The following is a 19,318-nucleotide window of genomic DNA, read 5'->3' as shown; positions in this document are numbered from 1 at the left end:
GCCCTGTTGAATATCCTTAAAATCTTAAGTGATGAACTATGTTGACTAACCTTGGCCTTGATCGAGTCCACGTCTTATGATTTATTAATCAAATCACTCAGGCCTGACCCATCCGAAATCGTCGAATGCTATCATCCGGTTAATTGTCCTTATTTCTTATTATTTTTCGATTGAATCGTCAAACATAAATTAATGGATACTAAATCGTCTAGCAAAGTCTGACAGTCCAAGACAAAAAAAGTAAGTAAATCTTATACTGCTTACTAGTTTTTGAAGTTGTAAGTAGATCTTTCACTTCTTATGATCATGTCTTCTGTGCATAAAATCTATTTACGGAAATATCATAGTTTTTCTTAAAATTATGGATCAGCATATATATTATGAAAATTGTGCTTTATTATGAAAAACAATTCTATGAATGTTTTAATGAAACTAGCTTTGAATCCGATCATGCCATTTAGTATTTTTTTATCTATTTATATATATCTTTTATGAAAAAGATATAAGCTTTCTAAAGGCTCTCAAATAGCTGTGTTTGATCTCCTTGAATTGGAAAAATTGATACCTGAAGCTAGCATCCATACGAATACTAGCCCCTAATGGATATAAAATTGGCATACGAACATAAATCTATGTCGATTACGAATACTGACCCTATCACGGGTATAAAGTAATCATAGTACGAATATCTGTGAGTAATATTAGAACTATGATATCACTAAATGGCAGAAGAATAATTTAAGTATTTATTAGCAAAAATGAACTTAGAACTATGTTTATGAAATATGAATCATTTATGCACGCATAATTTGCTTATGACTTATTTTATTAGAAAATGCTTATTTTAGAATATCTGTTATTTTTCTTAAATGATTCATTGGCATAGAAAAACTTATGTTTGATCGGATAAGGTAGTGAAAGATTTACTTACTGACCTATAAGATAGTGAAAGGCATACTTACTGAGCTGTGACGCTTATATACCTCTCTTTTTTCTCTCTCCGGATAAATAGGATCGATACAAATGAATAATGGTTCAAGCTTGGCATTAGCGCTAGCAAGCTTGGCGATGTATATAGCATAGCAGAATTTTAGTTCTTCAGTTGATTATGAATTTGTAATTAGTGATTTTCTGAATAATAAAGATTATGGGTTTGGTATTTAAGTTTGGATTTAGACGCTCCAAATTAATATTAATTTTTATTTAATAAATAATGAAATTAAAATTTTTTATTTATTTTATTATATTTGAGATGAAGTTGATAGCTAAATATAATATTTATTTTAGTATTATTTTGAGTTGTATCCACGGTAGCACAGCACGGCTATATTATGCTTTGAATCCGGGGGGTGACAAATATGGAAACTCCTTATGCGGGATCTCACCATACAACACCGCCTTCCCTTGCCGTCACGGAAAGGGTTGTTACCATCATACCTAAAAGTGCGATGCCATTCGTTGGATGGCTTCCAGCAGCTGGGCCGGGACGCGGCGTCACACGTGCCGTGCAACGGAATACCCGTCGCCAGCGGGCCCAGCAAGGCCAAACGGGTGCCGACTTGTCCCGTGTGGCGCGCTTTTTCCATGCAAACGTGAATAGCTCGACCCCTCCCCTCTCTCTCCAGTCTATTTATTTCCAGAGCGAGCCGGAGATCGGCGCCCCGAAACACGCTATCGCTCTCTCGCCTCCCCTTCCTCACGAGAAAGCCAGAGAGCCTCTTTCCACCCGTCTTCCACCCAATTCTCTCTCCCCTCCATCCGATTCCGAACCCCCCAGATCGCTCTCCGCTTCAGTTTGATCCCTCGGATCGAACGGCTTCTTGTGACCCCCAATCGCTTCTTTCTGCGAGAAAGATCGATCTTTGCTCGTTTCTTTTCTTTTAACCCCTTTCTTGGATTCATGGCTGTGGTGGGTCGATATCTGGGCTGGATTTAGGGTTTGGGGATTCTTGAGAGGAGCTGGGTGGTGGGTTCTTGGAGGGGTATGATGGAGCGGATGAAGTATCCGATCCGAACGGAGGATTACGAGCTGTATGAGTTGGTGGGGCAGGGAGTCAGTGCGTCCGTTTATCGAGCGCGTTGCATTCCCTTAGATGAGGTCGTGGCGATCAAGATTCTTGATTTTGAGAGGAACAACAGCGATCTGGTATCTTTGATCATTTAATTTTCATCTTGTTTCGTTTTCTTTCTTTTTTATGGTTGGGAAGAAGGGATTAATTGATCTGACTAGAAACTAAAACCTGCATGAAAGGAATTTTTATATAGAAGAATTTATTTATCATAGTAGAAAGAATCAATCCATCACAAAGTTTCTGGTTTTATTTGAATTTTTATATAGGTTATTGATGATTTGCTTGACTGATGAACGTGTTTCTAATGATTTATTGGAATCGTTTTGCTAATTGAAATCAAAGAAAGGATATCCTACTGGTCCTTATAGGTATATGTCTAATATTTGACCCTGAATTTTGTGTTTCTGAGGAAGTTATTTCCATAAAAATCGAGTTTTGGAAATCAGTACATTTCATTAAACTATTAAGTGTTAGACTGTTAGAAGAAAGATGATGAAATAACTGAAAGGGGGGTAAAATTGTTTAGTCGTGTTTCTATCTTGAACTAATCAAAGGGCACGTGTGAGATAAGCTTTATAAAGTTTTCTCGGGAAAAAAAAGATGCTATTTGATATTCTTTTCCAGATCTAGGGCATCAATCGGGCTGCATTAGATGGGAATTCGTGTGAGAAAACATTCTATCATTATTTTTTCTGTAAGTCTGCTACAGCCATTTTTACGCCTTTTTTCCTGCATTTGCTGCATGCCAATAAATGTGCCATCTTTAACTATAGTGACTATAATGCTGGTAAAAGCGGGTATCATCTTTTTCTTCTGTGTGATAAAAGCCAAGCGCCTACTCTTCTATTTATGGTTAGTGAATTTGTAACAAACCTTGGAAGTCCTATTACCTTGCTGATTTTAGTGACCTTTTTGTGCATGCAGCTGTATCAAGTTGCAAAATAGAAAGAAACGATGAAAGTGTTAGGACAAAAGGTGGAAATTATGGAACTAAAAATGCTTCATATATGTCATACTTGAGGGGCCATGGCCACTTGTCTGTGCATATTTTTTAACTTTTACTCTTTTATAGCAGATTCATTGTATTACCACAATTTTCGTTGGCTCGCTTCTCAAGTAAACGGTGCTTTATTATGATTAAACTCAATATTATACTTGTAGGCAACGGATTTGATCAAAAGCTACTAGCATCTGCTATGGCTTGTCAAATGTGTCTCTCCTCCATGTGATGTCTGTCACAAGTAGGCAGCTAAAGTAAATGAAATTCAACTTGCTTCCGTGAATTGCTGCTGTATGTGTCGCATGATAGTGACATCCTATTTCTTTAGATCTCTTTCCAGAACTGTTAATAAATTTTCATTTCAACTATGCCTCCTTAGCTTGCTTACCGGAATGGCTGAGATACTGTTCATTTGACATCAGATGGAAATAGTAATGATCTTATCTCAAATTTATGCGGAGCGCTATAATTGATTAGTGATTTTTCATAAATTATTTTGTTTGTTCTAGCTTATCAACTACCTTCCTTTCAATTATCAGAAAATTAATATCACTCTGTTTTACACAGAGTAGCATCTCCCGTGAAGCACAGACTATGATCTTGATTGACCATCCTAATGTTCTCAAGGCACATTGTTCATTTGTAAATGATCATGACTTATGGATTGTCATGCCTTATATGGCTGGAGGGTCTTGTCTTCATATAATGAAATCTGCCTATCCCGATGGCTTTGGGGAAGTCGTGATTGCAACTATATTACGTGAAGTGTTAAAAGGTTTAGATTATCTTCATCATCATGGTCATATACATCGAGATGTAAAGGTAACTTAATATTTGTATTCCAAATTTGTTGGTTTACTTGATGGGTATGATTAGCCATCTTCTTTCAGCATTGCCTATTTGTTTATTTTCATTACAAGGTTGCATGATCCATGCATTGCAAATTACATCTCTTGCACAATAACTAGGTAAATTGAGGCATTAGTAATTTATAATGGCGATTATGTTTTGAGGAATACATCTCTTAGATAATCTTGCGGTAAAGCAGGCTGACATGACATACTACTACTCTTTTGCTTCTTAGAATTCTTAATGAACTTCATCTTATTTACATATAAGCAACACTAAACTGATTATATTGGTTTTAAGCATCAAACTTAACAGGTTATATTATTTTTTAAAATAGCCTCATATAAAACATATAAATACTTTGTGGAGAGAAGGTTCACGTGGTTTGCTGATGGTGTTCCTCTTTTTCCTATAAATGTAAGCCCAACATTTATTTTAAATTTTGACAATGTAATCATCTTGCATGCCTGGTCATTGCTAGTTTTGATGTAACACTCAACTCATGCGCTATGTGATTATAATATCTGATAGGATAGTAGTATCTTGAAATCAATGAAAGCTAGTCTCCGCTGGTACATTTTTTAACATCTGCAAAAATCATTTCTTCTTGTTTGTCTTTATGTTAGTTGTAACTTGAGAAGAAGTTTTGGAAAGTTTTGGTAGTATGATGAGTTCGCCAATTGCTGTATGGATGCTTGGCTGTTGTATCCATATTGGTTGTATGGATGATTGGCTATTGTGTCCAAATCATATCTCATATATGGTTCAGCAAAAATAACAAGGATCACTGAAATCAGAGGAAGAGGAAGGAAGAAGATAAAGGCAATAGGTTGACATTGATCCTGCAATTCTTCGATAATACCACAAATAGTCAAATACAGCTTATTTTGGACAGAAAGAGGAACTTTTAATGCAGATATATCAACTTCTGCTTGAAGGATACAAAAGTCCAGTTAAGGCTGCATGAAGAGAAAGCCAGAGGAAGATAGGAGGATGACCATGTTATGAATCAGATTTGTTCATTAATAGAGGACTATCTTTTCAAAAAAGAAAAGAAAAAAGAAGCAGAGAACCATCCTTACATGTGTTCATTTAGCCACAATTCTCAAGCACATCAATTTTCCAAAATATCTAATTGATTCTGAATTCTTTATAAAAATTAATTTAATTTTTACTTTTTCATTTTGTCAAAATAAATGGGAAGAATGGTGCACGTTCTTCTTTCTTTTTTGATCCAAAAAGAATGTCACATGCAACACCCATGATGATAGAAGATAAATTATCTTAAAAACACCATATCGATAAAGCATTATCTTGGCTGCTAGTCATAATGTAGATAGTATGTAACGCACATTTTTAGTAAAATCTTGACTAGTAGATGTGTTAGTCAATGTATAATCTTAAGTAAGTTTGACTGATATTTAGAACACTTGGGAAGCCCAGGTTTGACAGTGAAGTTCAATTGTTACTGAAGATGTTGCTCTGTGGGTTTATCATTGATGTTGCAGTTAGTTTCTGGTGGTGCATTTCTCTAGAAAAATTTCTACATCATTAGTTGCACCTAGTAATATTTCAGTGTTCAGACCTTGTCTTAGTTTTCTGTTCCTATGAACTACTAATTCATCCAAGTATTGTGTTGCTTCATGTAGGCTGGTAATATCTTAGTTGATGCACGAGGTGGGATTAAGCTTGGGGATTTTGGGGTTTCTGCTTGCCTTTTTGATTCAGGTGACAGGCAACGCACGAGGAATACATTCGTGGGAACGCCTTGCTGGTGCATATTTAGAAACAACAAGCATCTTTGCATAAATTTATGTTTTGACATTAGTTCTTAACCTTAATATTCCTTTTGATAGGATGGCACCTGAAGTGATGGAGCACGTACATGGTTATGATTTCAAGTTGGCCTATCACCTTTTCTTTAGTCATCACTTAGTTATGTCTATGTCAAGTTTTTGTTTCATAATTATATCCTCATTGCAAATGCTTCTCATACATAATCAACAGGGCAGACATATGGTCTTTTGGAATTACTGCGTTGGAGCTTGCTCATGGTCATGCTCCTTTCTCAAAATACCCTCCAATGAAGGTAATTCATTCAATTAGATAAGAATTTAACATTTACAATTAAATTATTTGAAGAACCACTTTCATATCTGAAACTTATGTTGCACCACCATTTAGCTCTTCCGAGTATGGGTTATGAATGAACTATGTGTAGTTTGACACGATTAAGTGAAGTTCTCTTTGATGTGGGCTGCACTCTCATACCTGATATAAATAGCTTACAAGGGCTTTTGCAAGAAAGTTGCTGCATTGAAGTTTTTCGCTATATTGTTTTTAGAGGGAGTTTTAAAGTAAGTCCACATGGCAGGTCTTTCTAATGACTATGCAAAATGCCCCTCCAGGCCTTGACTATGAAAGAGACAGGAAGTTCTCAAGGGTATCCTCACATTACACGCAAAAAATATAGTTTTTCTGTTCGAAATTATTTTTTTCTCATAAATTCTGCTTTTGTTCTTAGTCTTTTAAGCAAATGATTGCTATGTGCTTGGTAAAAGATCCTTCGAGAAGGCCTTCTGCCAAAAAGCTGCTGAAGCAACCTTTCTTCAAACAAGCCCGTTCCCAAGATTACATTATGCGGAAGATATTGGAGGGGTTACCTACTCTTGGTGTTCGCCATCAAGCTTTGAAGGTAGCTAACTGTGTTTTTTGGGCCTGTGGTTGTAGCTTACTAATTATTATTTATGATAATAACATCACGGTTCTATTTGAGCACAGGACAAGGAAGAAGACTTGGTTGCACAAAAGAAAATGCCTGATGGAAAGAAGGAGGAGATATCTCAGGTTTGGGTTCTCATATCCTGGTACTAGTTTTTTCAATTTTTCTTTTCCTTTTGAGATGCTTAAAACTGTATAAATTGTACGTTGTAACAATCAGACACTACATATTACATGAAATTATTGAGTGTTATTAAGTCAATTATTTGTTCCCTTGCCTCCTGAGTCCTGACTCAAATATCCAACCCATTTTTCATTTTTCCTCCATCGGGTTAAAATATTAATTGAAGCTGAGTGCTGAAATTTATTAAGAATTTCAAGTCTAGAGAAAGTTAAGAGAGCCTTTTTTTGAGCAATTTAAAAGAGCCAGTTGATGACAAAAAATAGTTGAGTCTGTTACAAAAGGGAGAAGGAAGTTTGGTTTGCTTGCACCAGTGAGGGCCTTGGTCCATCAAAAAAAGAGAGCAAGGAAGTGATGATAGAAAAGTTAAAATCCGCTCTTGTAGTCATGGCAGCAGTTGCATTGTGCTCAGCAGTTTAACATTTAATCAGAAGGATAAAAATGAGGAATGGAATGTTTGGAGCAAGTGCTAAAGTTTACATGTAAGATTAAATGTATGCATGTAGAATAGACTCCTATACTAGTAAGCCGGCACACCTTCAAAGCTTAAGGTGGATTAAGCATTAGGGCATGGTACACCGTACCATACCGTACCAGGTAGTACGGAGCATACCGTACCATACCGATTCGGTACTGGACACAGTACAAGGGGGTGCGCCAACATTTGGTATGCCAAATCGGCCCCTGTATTGTACCATAGTCCGTAGTGACACAATGATAGCATGGCACCAGTATAAGGCCCGGTACCGAGATAGTGTACCTTGCACTAGGGTTTTGCCACAAGAAGATAGTTTAAACAAATATAGTGGCTAACAGGAGGGAGAGCATAGTAGAGGTAGGATGGCAATGAGTTATGACTGGGTAAGAAGCGGCCACGGTGCTTGAGACTGAAAATTGAGCTAAAATGATTCATAAGTATGCATGACTTTCAATGCGTACCAAAAACATTGATGTACACCATCACGAACAAGAAGCATTATTTGCAAAGGTACAACAGAATTAGTGAAGCAAGTTTAGGGTTGATGCAACTTGGTGGCAAGAGAAGGCACTTAGACCTTTATTTGTAAACATTGATTTTAGGTAAAGGTTACATGAGTCATGGCAAGAGGGATCTGACCCTGAAGGAAAGCCTCAAGCAGCAGTGCATATGGTTGAACAACAATAGGAATGGTAATCTTAGTTGCCAAGAACCTAAAGCTAACATGGAAAGTGATGTTTCCTACCTACACGGTGAAGTATGTGATGAAGTTAGCAGCAAAGTAGGCTTTCTAATGAAATGAACTGCAAGCATCATAGACTTGTTTCCCCAACCCAGCCACCTGCCGGCCCAAAAGAAAATACACATACTAAAGTGGCTTGAACGAACCATTTGGCATCAGTAGAATGTAATTAAAGTTGAGTGCCTATATTGCAGTGATTCATTTTTCCATATTTTATCTCCCACTATGTGATAGGCCCATTTGATGCTTACAAGAAGAACTGTTTTTTTTTTTTTCATTTTTTATGTAGAATGAATATAAAAAAGGAATCAGCAGTTGGAATTTTGACATTGAGGACTTGAAGGCTCAGGCTTCACTGGTACAGATTAATATTTTAATCCTCCTCTACCAATCCATTTGTTGGAATTTCTTGATGAACGCTTGCGTTTCTTTCAGATTCCAGATAACGAGGACACTGTTCTGGGAAAAGATCTGGATAGGTGTCAAGATTATTTATTTAAACTTGATACCTTGCAAGAGAAACTGCCAGAAGGGACCGATTTTTTTACAAGTTGCTCATTGAAGTATGAAGATGACATGGTAAGTTTGGTCTTTCACAGATTTCGGTTAATCATGGTCAGATCTGTGACAAGTTTCTAATAGCATATCAAATTGGCAGGAAAGTGATGGGATGGCACATGACAAATCAAGTCTCCTTTCATCATCTGATCAAACTGCATATCTTCGGAGGTAATCCTGAAGGACCTTCCTGAAATTAATATGTTTTGGTGGCCTTATTGTTCACATGTTTTCACCTTATTGATGACATGTTTTCAGAGGCTAAGTCTCCTTTCTTCTATGGTAGGGTAGTATCAGTTTACTCTATGGCTTTTCCAGAGTTAAAATATTATTGGGCCATTATAATTAAAAAAAAACACTAAGGCCAAATTTTGCTTACCATGTCAGAGATAAGTTCTTAATGACTTATAATATTGATCCACATCCCTTCTGATGATGGAAACTTGATTCTCCTTTATTTTCAGGGCCAGATCCAATGAATCTGAGAGTGAGTCTAAGGTTTCCGGAAAAAGTGACCAGAATGTTCTTCAGAATGGTTTGCAGTTCCATGGAAATGAGGTAGAACACTGCTCTAGTGGAAGTTATGAACCAGATAACGACGTAAAGCATGTGGACGATGTGCCTGTCCAGACTCATCATGAACGGAAGTCTTCTACGAGTTCATGCTCATCAGACATTCTTCCTTCAGCAAAAAGAGAGAGGTTCGATAAGCTCTACATGAAATATAATTAAAAATAGCAGCAAATGTGATAAAAAAATTGTTATTGCAATGCTGCTATTCTTGGTTGCGTGTGGATCGCTTGTGCAGTCATCAGTTGTCAGTGGTACCTTATTAATATTTCTCCTGTTTTCTTGATCCCTGATTGTTATTGCAATCATGCCTTCACTAAGAAAGGTTTTACCTTGCGCCACATTTTGATTGTTAAACATGTTTCTGTTCTTTATTCTTTGTCATTTGTTACGCAATGTTCCTTTTGTATTATTTGCTGGAGATTTACTTGAATGACAAGCTTTTCATGTTTCTTTACATACATGTATTTCTCCATCAAGATCACATATTAAAAAGTGTATCTTCAGCTTTATTCATACCTGCTTTATCCATTTTGTTATGGCTTAATTGGTCATCCCTGTAGAATTGTTTCAGCCCTTCCATGTAATGAATTGAAGTCCTGTGAGTTTTGATATCATTGCATCAATCATGTTTTGCATATGACGTTTTCATCTTTTGTGCAGCAATTGCAAAACAAAAAAGCAGCCATATAAGTTTTCCTAGGAGGCATAAAACTGATATTGAGATAGAATAAGAAGAAAAATCAAGGGAATAAGGAAGAGAAAGGAGAAATGGCATTCTCTTATCAGCATTCTTTCAAAGACAATAGGGTTTTCTATTGGGTGAAGCTCGTGTTTTCTTGTTAGGGATGTTTCTTCTAAGGAAACTGGTCACCTTTCATAGAATAGATGATTCTAAGGAGTCTTATCGTCCTTATGTATTACTTCTGGCTGTTGGTCACATATTCCATGATGGTTGTCCAGCTTTTATGTGTATCACATAAATATTCTACATTTACTGAGTTCTTTGTCATCATCTTTGTCTGCACTATCTAAATGTTGTTTGTTTTCTATTTTCAGTTTGAATCAACAAAGTCAACTCCTGAACTTGGGAAATTGCAATGGAGGGGTTTCTCGCACAGTTAATGACACATCTATTGAAGCAATGCCTAAAGCAACTAAGTCATCAGGCATGCATGTAAACCATTTCTCTTTGCATTTTACTGGCATGCTATACTTATTTCTAATTTATTGAAAAATTTTCATCAAAACTTTTCCCCTGAGTTTTGTTTTTATAACTGACATTTATGACTGCAGTATCAAGTGCTGATGATCTTGATGACAAATCAAAACCTCCACTTGTGCAGCAAAGGGGACGTTTTAAAGTGACATCTGAGAATGTTGACTTAGATAAGGTAAGCTATTAACTGTGGTCTCACCCTGGTTTCTTTTAGACTACAATTTTTATGTGATGGCTCCCCCCCCCAACCTGCTTTCAGGCTCTTCCACCTATTGGCCTTCAGAAGAGTCAGAGTTTGCAGGTATGTAGTTCTAAGGTGATTGGCTTTGGGCTGGATGGGACTACTAGCATTTAGTTATGTATAGTTTTTTTAGTGGTTATGTAAATCCCTTACCTTGCACAAACTGTTACTGGTTGTTTCAATCCTCTGATAGTCCCTGTTATCACATTTGACATTTGCCTTTACATATATGAAAAATGCAGAAAGCACAAGTTCCAAGTGGCCGAATAAAATACATTCAAACTTGTTTTTTGTTTATTTGTTCTGTTAAATGGGAGTCATGTATGAATCAGGTTATGTAAAACTTAAGACCTGGTCCTTTGTTTGACTGCCATTTGATGCTTAATTCTTGCACACTTAGTTTAGGTGTTTCTGTACACAGTTGCATCTGTTCTGCACCCACTTTCACTAAGGTGTGTGCAGGGCCAGGGGCTAAACATTAAGTGGCCATCAAATCAAGGAGCAAGAACAAAATTTCCAGTCAACAGGGACTAAACATCAAATGGCAGTCAAATAAGGAACCGGGTGTTGATTATCCCTTATGTTAACATAGATTGGCACATATCACATAACATCAAATTAGATTTCAAAGGAGCACGCACGATGTTTGAGTGTTTTCTTTTATTGAATGGCTTATCAAAGTCATGGATTTTGTAGGTTCTATCACAACTTTCTGTGACAAGTGCACCCTCATCAGTGGATGCTACTGCAAATCTTTCTGCCTATTCCATTTTTCCACAGCTGCATTCTATTTTGCAGGCAAATATTCTCGAAAGGGTATGAGGGATATACATTCTCCATTTCAGTCTAATTCGTTTAGTTTCTTATATGTTTTTCTCTTTCGTTTGCAGGATAATATCCTTAGTCTGATGAAGCAACTGAGTGCTGGTAACTCACCAATTTCGAATGCTTCATCTAATCATTCAATTGAGGAAGCTTCCCTACCATCGCCTAAGATTGTAACTGAGAAGTCCTTGGTAAGTGATTAAGATTCCCAATGGGAATCTCCGAAATATGACATGGTGGAAGATATAGCTGAATCTTAGACTACATACTCATGCAAATCACAGAATCCCTTAATGTGTTTGCCAAAATAGTTGTTAGTCATAGAATCAATCTTCCAAAATGCACAAGCAATATCATAGCAATGACATATTGGATCCTTATATCAACTTAGATAAGATAAAAACAATTGACAGCATAGTTTTACAACGGGAGTTCTGGGTGCTTTTTCAAATTGCAGCCCTTCTTATTTGATAAGGAATATTCTATTTTGCTTGAAACAATGAAGTAAAAAAAAAAAATCATAAAACAGTAGGACAAACTTTAGAGAAAGAAGAGATGAACCAAATGGAGGGACATAAGGATGATTCATATGGCCTTCAACATGCGACATTGAACTTATGTCCTAATTGCTTGTGCCATAAGAGAATCTTATGTGAAATAATGAAAGCATGCGAAAACAGAGTAGTCAGTCAAAATTGACAAACTTTATTCTAGTGAAGAAATTGGTTGGGCTAACCTTTCGGCCTTGACCTAACTATTTGTGGTTCACTTTATGAAAATCATTCACTAAAGTTTTCCAAGCTTTTCCATATCTCTTACAACCACCATCCATGCTACATCTTCTCCTCTTTTTCTTGCATCCTTCAACACCAGTTAAAGTATCTCTCCTTACTAGAATCTTCTTTGGTCTTCGTCTTACATGTCTCCATCATGTTGTCCTTATGCAACTCATACAGCTTTATTATACTAATTTCACATTTATCCTTATTTAATTTTACCACACATCTGTCTTAACATTATTGTTTATGCTACACTTGTTTTCTTGGACTATCTTTTTTGTCCAACGTTCCGAGCCATACAACATTGCATGCCTTATTGTTCGATAATTTTCCCTTTAAGTTGTCAAGGTATATATTGATTACATAATAATAGTCCAGAAGCATCTCTACATTAGCAACATGATTTGTGGCATCTCTTGTCCATCAGTCTTAATTGTGGCCTCATCTTAATTTCTATTTCAGTAAAATTACATTCCATGTACTCTTTGTTTGTTTCTGAATTTTAAGCCCTTGTCTTATAAAGCTCTCATCAATAAACTAACAAAAAGATTATAATAAAGTAGTTGGCCAAAATTAATAATCTTTATTCTCTTAAAGGTTTTTGTTGGGGCTCCTAGCCCTAATTTTCTACTGAAAAAAAGAGAAAAAAAGTCAGGCTAAATCAACTGGTCTGTTTTATTGTTGCTAATTTAAGTTATAGACAAAAGATGTTTGAAACATGTGGAAGTGTCAGTTGGCCATTGAAATTAAAAGGGGTGCTGGATTCATGTTGAATGACAACTAATGGTAGACTCATCCATGGTATGCATATCAGCATATGGCATGAGGGAGGCATGAGGTTCAAGTTGCATAATTGTTAGATGATGTGTTGTGTTTTGCACAATTAACTAGTATTTATGAGAACTAGAATCTGTTAAGGGATGAGACATGGGAAGAGGAACACCTTGAGCTACTGGCAACGTTTTGAGGTTTCCATTATTACCACAAGGTAGGAAACATCCTATGTTACATGTGCCACCTTGAGTTTCATGTTGTGATGCATAATCCAACATTGCAACTTGCATCCATGGTGCAAAAGAAGAATTTTTCAATTTGATTGGTTCAGATGATCATGACACTTAAATGTCCATCCTTAGGAGTTAGTCATCAACCAATCAAGTTGAGTGGGAAACCTTAAGGCTTATTAGGAATTTAGGGGCACTAGTGCAATATATTTAAGTCTTAGAAACTTTAAGTACAATGTGTTTGACACATGTTGAGCCTTAGGAACTCGGAATTATAGTCACTAAAAAACAGCCATAATGATTGCAAGGAGGACTGCAAGCCTATCCTACAAGGTTCAATAGGGTGTTAAGGATACAAGTAATGGAAGTCCTGAGTGGGCAAAATGAAACCACCCAGAGAGCTAAACATATATGACAAGCACCTTACAGTGCGAAAGAATTATAACGAACAACTTAAGTTCTACAAAATGAGTAGAATGGTTCAAAATGTCAAGGGTAATGCAACTACAGAAAGATGAAATGAACCTTAACCAAACAAGATATGTTGAAGTGAATTTTGATGGTGGATGGGAACTTTGAAAGTAGGAGCATTAGTTCTTTGGAATGTGGTTATTAGAAAGAAAATTCAGAATGACATTTAAGGTAACCAGAGAATGATGGTGGATAGGCCATTTACTGTTTACTAGTTACCAAAACTATGTTGATCAGGACAAGTCAAGCACAATCTATGCTTGTGTTAAAGTGCATGAGTGATTATAAGCCAAATTTCATATAAGTTTCTTGGATTTGAGAATTTTCAGACTATCAGTGGTATATATGGCATTTGATTTTGGTGGCCATTTGGTTAGTATTCAAAATTAAGTTACCATCTAGTAAGTCCATGGGACAGTATTATTCAATTGTGGGGATTGGCTAATGATGATCAAGTATTTCCAATACTTGTTGGATATATCACGACAAGATTAAGAAACAAAATCTCAAATTTGATAAAACATAACTCCAAAAGCAAAAAAAAATGTGCAATAACACAATGAGTATGGAGTTATTTGTAAAGACCCAAACCTTAACTAGAAAGGTTAGCTAGACGGTTGTTAGTTAAGGCCATCACCCTGCTTAATTATCCTAGATCTCTCCAATGCACAACCAATATGGGATGAAATACACTCCCACACGAGTCCTCACACACTCTACCTATTAAGTCTTGTCCTCACCAGGGAAGTGTCTAATTAGAAATAGAAACGCCACAACCAGCTCATGGTCAACCCCAAAAGAGCCCATGGTGCAGTATTCCCTAGCCACACATGGGCTATGAGCTGTGTCGGCTCTTATACCATTTGTAGTGACCCAGGACCTCATCCAAAAAGCCTAGCCCAAAAGGTTGTCAATTGAGGCCTTGGTCCTTGCTTTAAGTATCCAAGATCTCTCCAATGCACAATCAATGTATGATTAAACATGCCTATGCATGTCTTACACATTTGTAACGACCAAGGACCTCAGTCGAAAAGGCTAGCTAGAAGTTCTTAGGATCTTTAGCCCTACTGAAATACCCAAGACCTATGCAATGCACGGCCTGTATGAGAAACACACCCACATGGGTCCTCACAAACTCTGTCTATTTAACCGTTGGCATCGGAAAGGGTCCAGCCGCAAACAATCTAAACACAAACACCATGACTAGCTCATGGTCAACCCAAAAAGGACTCTTGCTACAGTTTTCCCTAGTCACACATGAGTCGTGGGTTGGGTTGGTTGTAAGACCATTTGCAATGATCCTAGAACTCACCCCAAAAAAGTTAACCTTGTTGGCACTCTGAGACTCTCCAAATGGTTATTAATTGGGGTCCTTAAAGTACCTAAGATCTCTCCAACTCACAACTATTGTGGGATGAACCACACATGCATGGGTCCTCAGACCAGTTGCCCAATATATGCATTTTATTTACACATTGAATGGCTAATGCTAGGCAATAAATTGATATATCCAATTATTACTGGCCATATCCCTCATGTATTACACCTTTTAATATTAGATGGACTCTGTTATACTTGTACTACATGCTTTCCAACATTCTTACACAAGCCTAATCCCATCTAATAGACCAGTCTTAAAAAATATTTGTTTCTTGTTTCTTCTAATCAAATTTTATCCTTGGTTAGCATAAGATCTGGTTTCTGTTTACTCATTTAAATTTTCGTTGACTTTCTTTTTTTCTTTTTTGTGGCCTATCCACAAAAATGAGTCCCTCTCTATACCATGGTCTTCTCTTTTCTTGGTTGGGGATGTTGTACAACTGTATTTTGTTTATCCATAACTTTGGCGTTGCAAGTCCTAAGCTTCTTCTATTACAAAAATGCTTATTTTTACCTCAAATCAACAAGAATATTCCTGATACAGCATACTTTTTGTAAGTGCTTCCATCATGCTTGATAGTTTTGATTCCCTGCTTGACAAGTTGGCGCCCACTATTTACAGTATTATCTTCCTTTTCCTTTCTGCGATAACTCCTATTCCACTGGGATAAATGTTTAGAACCATGACTCTTAACAGATTTATCATCTCAGAAACATGTAACAAATGACAACACTTCAAAACCATACATTCACATTATCTACCATGAGTTGGATCTGATGGGTATATTTTTATCTATCGCCTCATTTTGTAGCATGGCAGATCTTAGATAAAGAAAAGGAAAAAAAAAAAAAAATCCTGCCTGTTGATTTTGTAATAAGGACACATTTTTATCATGCTCCCACCAACTTGTGCAAAACCCATGTCATGATAATGTTGACCTTCAGACCCTTACCCTGTGAATCTTCACTTTATAAATCAAATGTAGTATCCTTTTCAATTGACTCTGTGAATTACGTTGCATGGTTCTCCTTGATTTTTAACGCTTAGTGCATCACTAACAAGTCTCGAATGATAATGACCTGTTGATGAATCTTGATGCAGGGGCCATTGCAATTGCTAACTTAATCATATCATGATATATACCTCTTGTATATTCTTGCTAGGCTATGCATAATTTAAATGCTTTCAACATAATATTTAATGGATGTATTTTTCTAAACATCCATCAAATTACCTCTTAATGCTTACCACCTTGAAAATGATAAAAAGTTCACTAAGATGTGTTCCCCTATCCTAGAAGCTTTTCGTGTAAAGTGGAGGTAAAGTACAACATCAAGAAATGAACTTTCCTGACATTTAAGTAAGTTTGGACACCAATGTCATTTCCTTATTTATTATTCTAGCACAATTTCTTGAAAGTGTACGCTATTGTGTGACTTTTATTTCCATATGCAAGATTAAGGTATTCTAAGTATTTTAATACTATGCTTTTTGAACTGAGTTCATCGATCTAGTATTGAGGATCCGTACCTTTATTGCGATGAATCTAACGTTCGCAATCTTGGTATTGGACCCCGTACCGGTACCAAGACACAATACCAAGATAGTACAGTGTCTAGCTTGAAGTACCGATACTCGGTACAACCCCCATACCACGTACTGATACGATATCAATATAGTACGGTATGCCTAGTTGCACCGGTACAAACCGGCATAGTCTACTTCTAGTATATGGCTAAATCAATGATATTAACTCATTCTGATATTTGGCCTACTTCAACATCTTTTTAGTTCAACAAGTGTGCTTTAATAAGGTTGGTATCCTCTACTCAAAAAGGGTATTTATGTGTCTCAATGCTCCTGTTTGCCATCTAGGTGCAAGATACATTTGCCATTTATAAAATAGATAGCCAAAGGGGTGTCATGGTCATTTAATAGCGATGAAACCTTGTATTGCAACCAGTTTATTAATAAAATGTTCTATATGAATCATTGTTTATGAGATCTCCAATTTCTTAGAATATAAATTGGAGATTTCACTTTTAAGCCTTTCTACACTTTTTTCTGTCCCCGCCTATCTTCCATGCTGAACTTCCCAGGTGGAGAAAATAATATTATGTTTGTGATCATTGTAACGCAAAGTGGAGAAATCATAACATGGGTGGGAATATAATTTAAAGTCTTTTAATCAACAAACAAGAGAGGAGAACAATCTAGAAGTCTAAAAAAGAGGGCATTCCACAATACCAAGATTTGTAGGATTACATGAAACATTTTTAAAATGCGTTATTATGACCTGTATGTGAATGTTATGGATGTAGTTGGTGAGTCATTCATGAACTTAAAAAGCATCTTACGTACGCTTGGTGTCGGGTCTCACTTCATTTTTCTAATCAGAATGGGGTGAAATTGTAAGGACCCATGCAAATGTGTGTTTTAGTCCCACAACGGCTATGCGTTGAGTAGTTCTTAGGTATTTACACAAGGTCAAGGAATCCAAGTAATACCTTTTGGTTTAGCCTTTTTCGGTGAGATCTTGGGTCATTGCAAATGATATTAGAGTAGACTCGACCCCATGGCCCATGTGGATTAGGAGACACTGCAACATTGGTCCATTAGAGTTGACTAGGGTTATCTTGGCATTTGTGATTGGATTTAACTGGATCTGGACCCTTGGGCTGGCAAGGTCGCCCAAGGCTTAAATAAGGAAAGTATGTGAGAATCCGTGTGTGTGTATTTAGCCTCATATTGGCTATGCATTGAAGAGATCTTGGGTACTTATATAGGGTCAAGGAACCCAAATAATACTTTCCAGTTAGTCTTTTTAAGATGAGGTCCGAGGTTATTATAGAAGTAGTCTAATAGCAACTAATAGAAAACACAAGCCTTCTATGTTGGTAATCTACAGGTACATTATTATCATACACTCTTGGATTGACTAATCTAGGTGGAGTATTGATATTTTTTAAGAGGCTGCTAATAAAAACTTGCAACCTCAATACTAAGCATAGTAATAGCATTTCTGAAGTTCTTATTTTCTTTATTTGTTTGGAAAAATTCTTGTATTTGCAGCTGGAGGTAGCCCATGAAAGGGAGAAGGAGCTGATACAAGATATCACTGACCTGCAGTGGAGGTAAACATAATCATCTCAAACCAAACACACACACACACACACACACACATCTTGATGCTGATGTGTGACAGTGTTTGTGATTGCAGGCTAGTATGCATGCAGGAGGAGCTACGAAGGCTTAAAGCAAGGAATGCTTAGGTCAGTATCTATACTTCTTACACCTAAACCTCATTAACTGCTTGGCAAGACAATACAACAGTGAGGTGTCAATTCGCATGTTATTGCAGATCTCTAGTATTCTACCTCAACTTTTCTGGCTGTTACACTGCCTCTGCAATATGGCGAACTTAAGGAAGGCATAAAGCAGGATAGCAAAGCAAAAGCAGGTGCTTTATCAGCCAAAGAAAGTTTTGGATGATGTGAAAGTCATGAGGTCGAAAAGTTGATGCATTGAGAAATTATACCTAAGGGTATTTTATGTTATATATTTCAAAATATGTCAATAGTGTTGGGTTTGAAAATAACTAGTGTTTGGGATGCTAGAAATTGCTCAGGTTAGAACATCTCTATGGCAAGGTGCTATTGCTTGTGCTGGTTCATTGATTGCAGATGACTTATAAGTTATAACCCAGCACGTACCGATATGGCTGACTGGCAAAGTAATATGTGAGATACCTGTTTGGGGCTCAAGTCTGTCTTAAAATATTTTCTTGGTCACGAGTTGAATGATCTTTAGAAACTACTATTCACTTCAGGATGGCGGGTTAACTATAAGCCGCAACTGCTCCACCTGAAGGCCTGTATATTTGATAGGTAGGAGGAAAGCAAATTGCTCGAGTTTCTTGCCTATCATATGACTATTTTTTTAAGGTGAAATTTGGTGTCTTTAATTTACTTGAGCGGTTTTTTTGACTCAAAAAATTCATCTGCCCGGTTTTTTGGAGCAATTGTTGATAGTGTGATGGCTATATGTAGAATTTGTTCCACTGTCATTCACACACGCACAAGCATGCACGCACAAAAAGGTTTTAAGTTTGCATGGTTATTTGAAAAACTTCACTCCTGTTTAATTCCGGCTAAGATTCAAACTATAACATGTAAGGATATCAGTAGCATGATACTCGTGAACTTTCTGGCGGTTTAACGTGCATAT

At 36.7% G+C, this 19,318-nt stretch overlaps 1 protein-coding gene across 2 annotated transcripts; it reads left to right on the top strand.

Moving 5' to 3' along the window:
- The first annotated feature begins 1,658 nt into the window (after positions 1-1,658).
- LOC103710483 (uncharacterized) lies at positions 1,659-19,059 on the top strand. Of its 2 annotated transcripts, none has more exons than XR_003386331.4 (20): positions 1,659-2,146; positions 3,640-3,894; positions 5,571-5,695; positions 5,778-5,822; positions 5,929-6,010; positions 6,296-6,364; positions 6,446-6,616; positions 6,703-6,768; positions 8,333-8,401; positions 8,479-8,622; positions 8,702-8,772; positions 9,066-9,302; positions 10,231-10,348; positions 10,468-10,565; positions 10,650-10,691; positions 11,328-11,447; positions 11,522-11,647; positions 18,164-18,225; positions 18,312-18,363; positions 18,453-19,059. XR_003386331.4 is itself a non-coding variant. In XM_008796199.6 (20 exons), exons 1-19 carry the CDS (start codon positions 1,985-1,987, stop codon positions 18,361-18,363), a joined length of 2,106 nt encoding a protein of 701 aa, XP_008794421.4. In that variant the 5' UTR covers positions 1,659-1,984; the 3' UTR covers positions 18,453-19,059. The 2 variants fall into 2 exon arrangements, 1 of the variants encoding a protein (XP_008794421.4); XM_008796199.6 differs by having other exon boundaries at positions 10,231-10,340.
- The last annotated feature ends 259 nt before the right edge of the window (positions 19,060-19,318 follow it).

Source organism: Phoenix dactylifera, chromosome 11 (assembly GCF_051530095.1).
Source record: "Phoenix dactylifera cultivar Ajwa chromosome 11, Ajwa_hap1_PhDact_Kaust_v1.1, whole genome shotgun sequence".
In the NCBI taxonomy this organism is placed as follows: domain Eukaryota; kingdom Viridiplantae; phylum Streptophyta; class Magnoliopsida; order Arecales; family Arecaceae; genus Phoenix; species Phoenix dactylifera.
The sequence above is the reverse complement of the archived record's forward strand: the minus strand, read 5'-3'. Positions and strand labels throughout refer to the sequence as shown.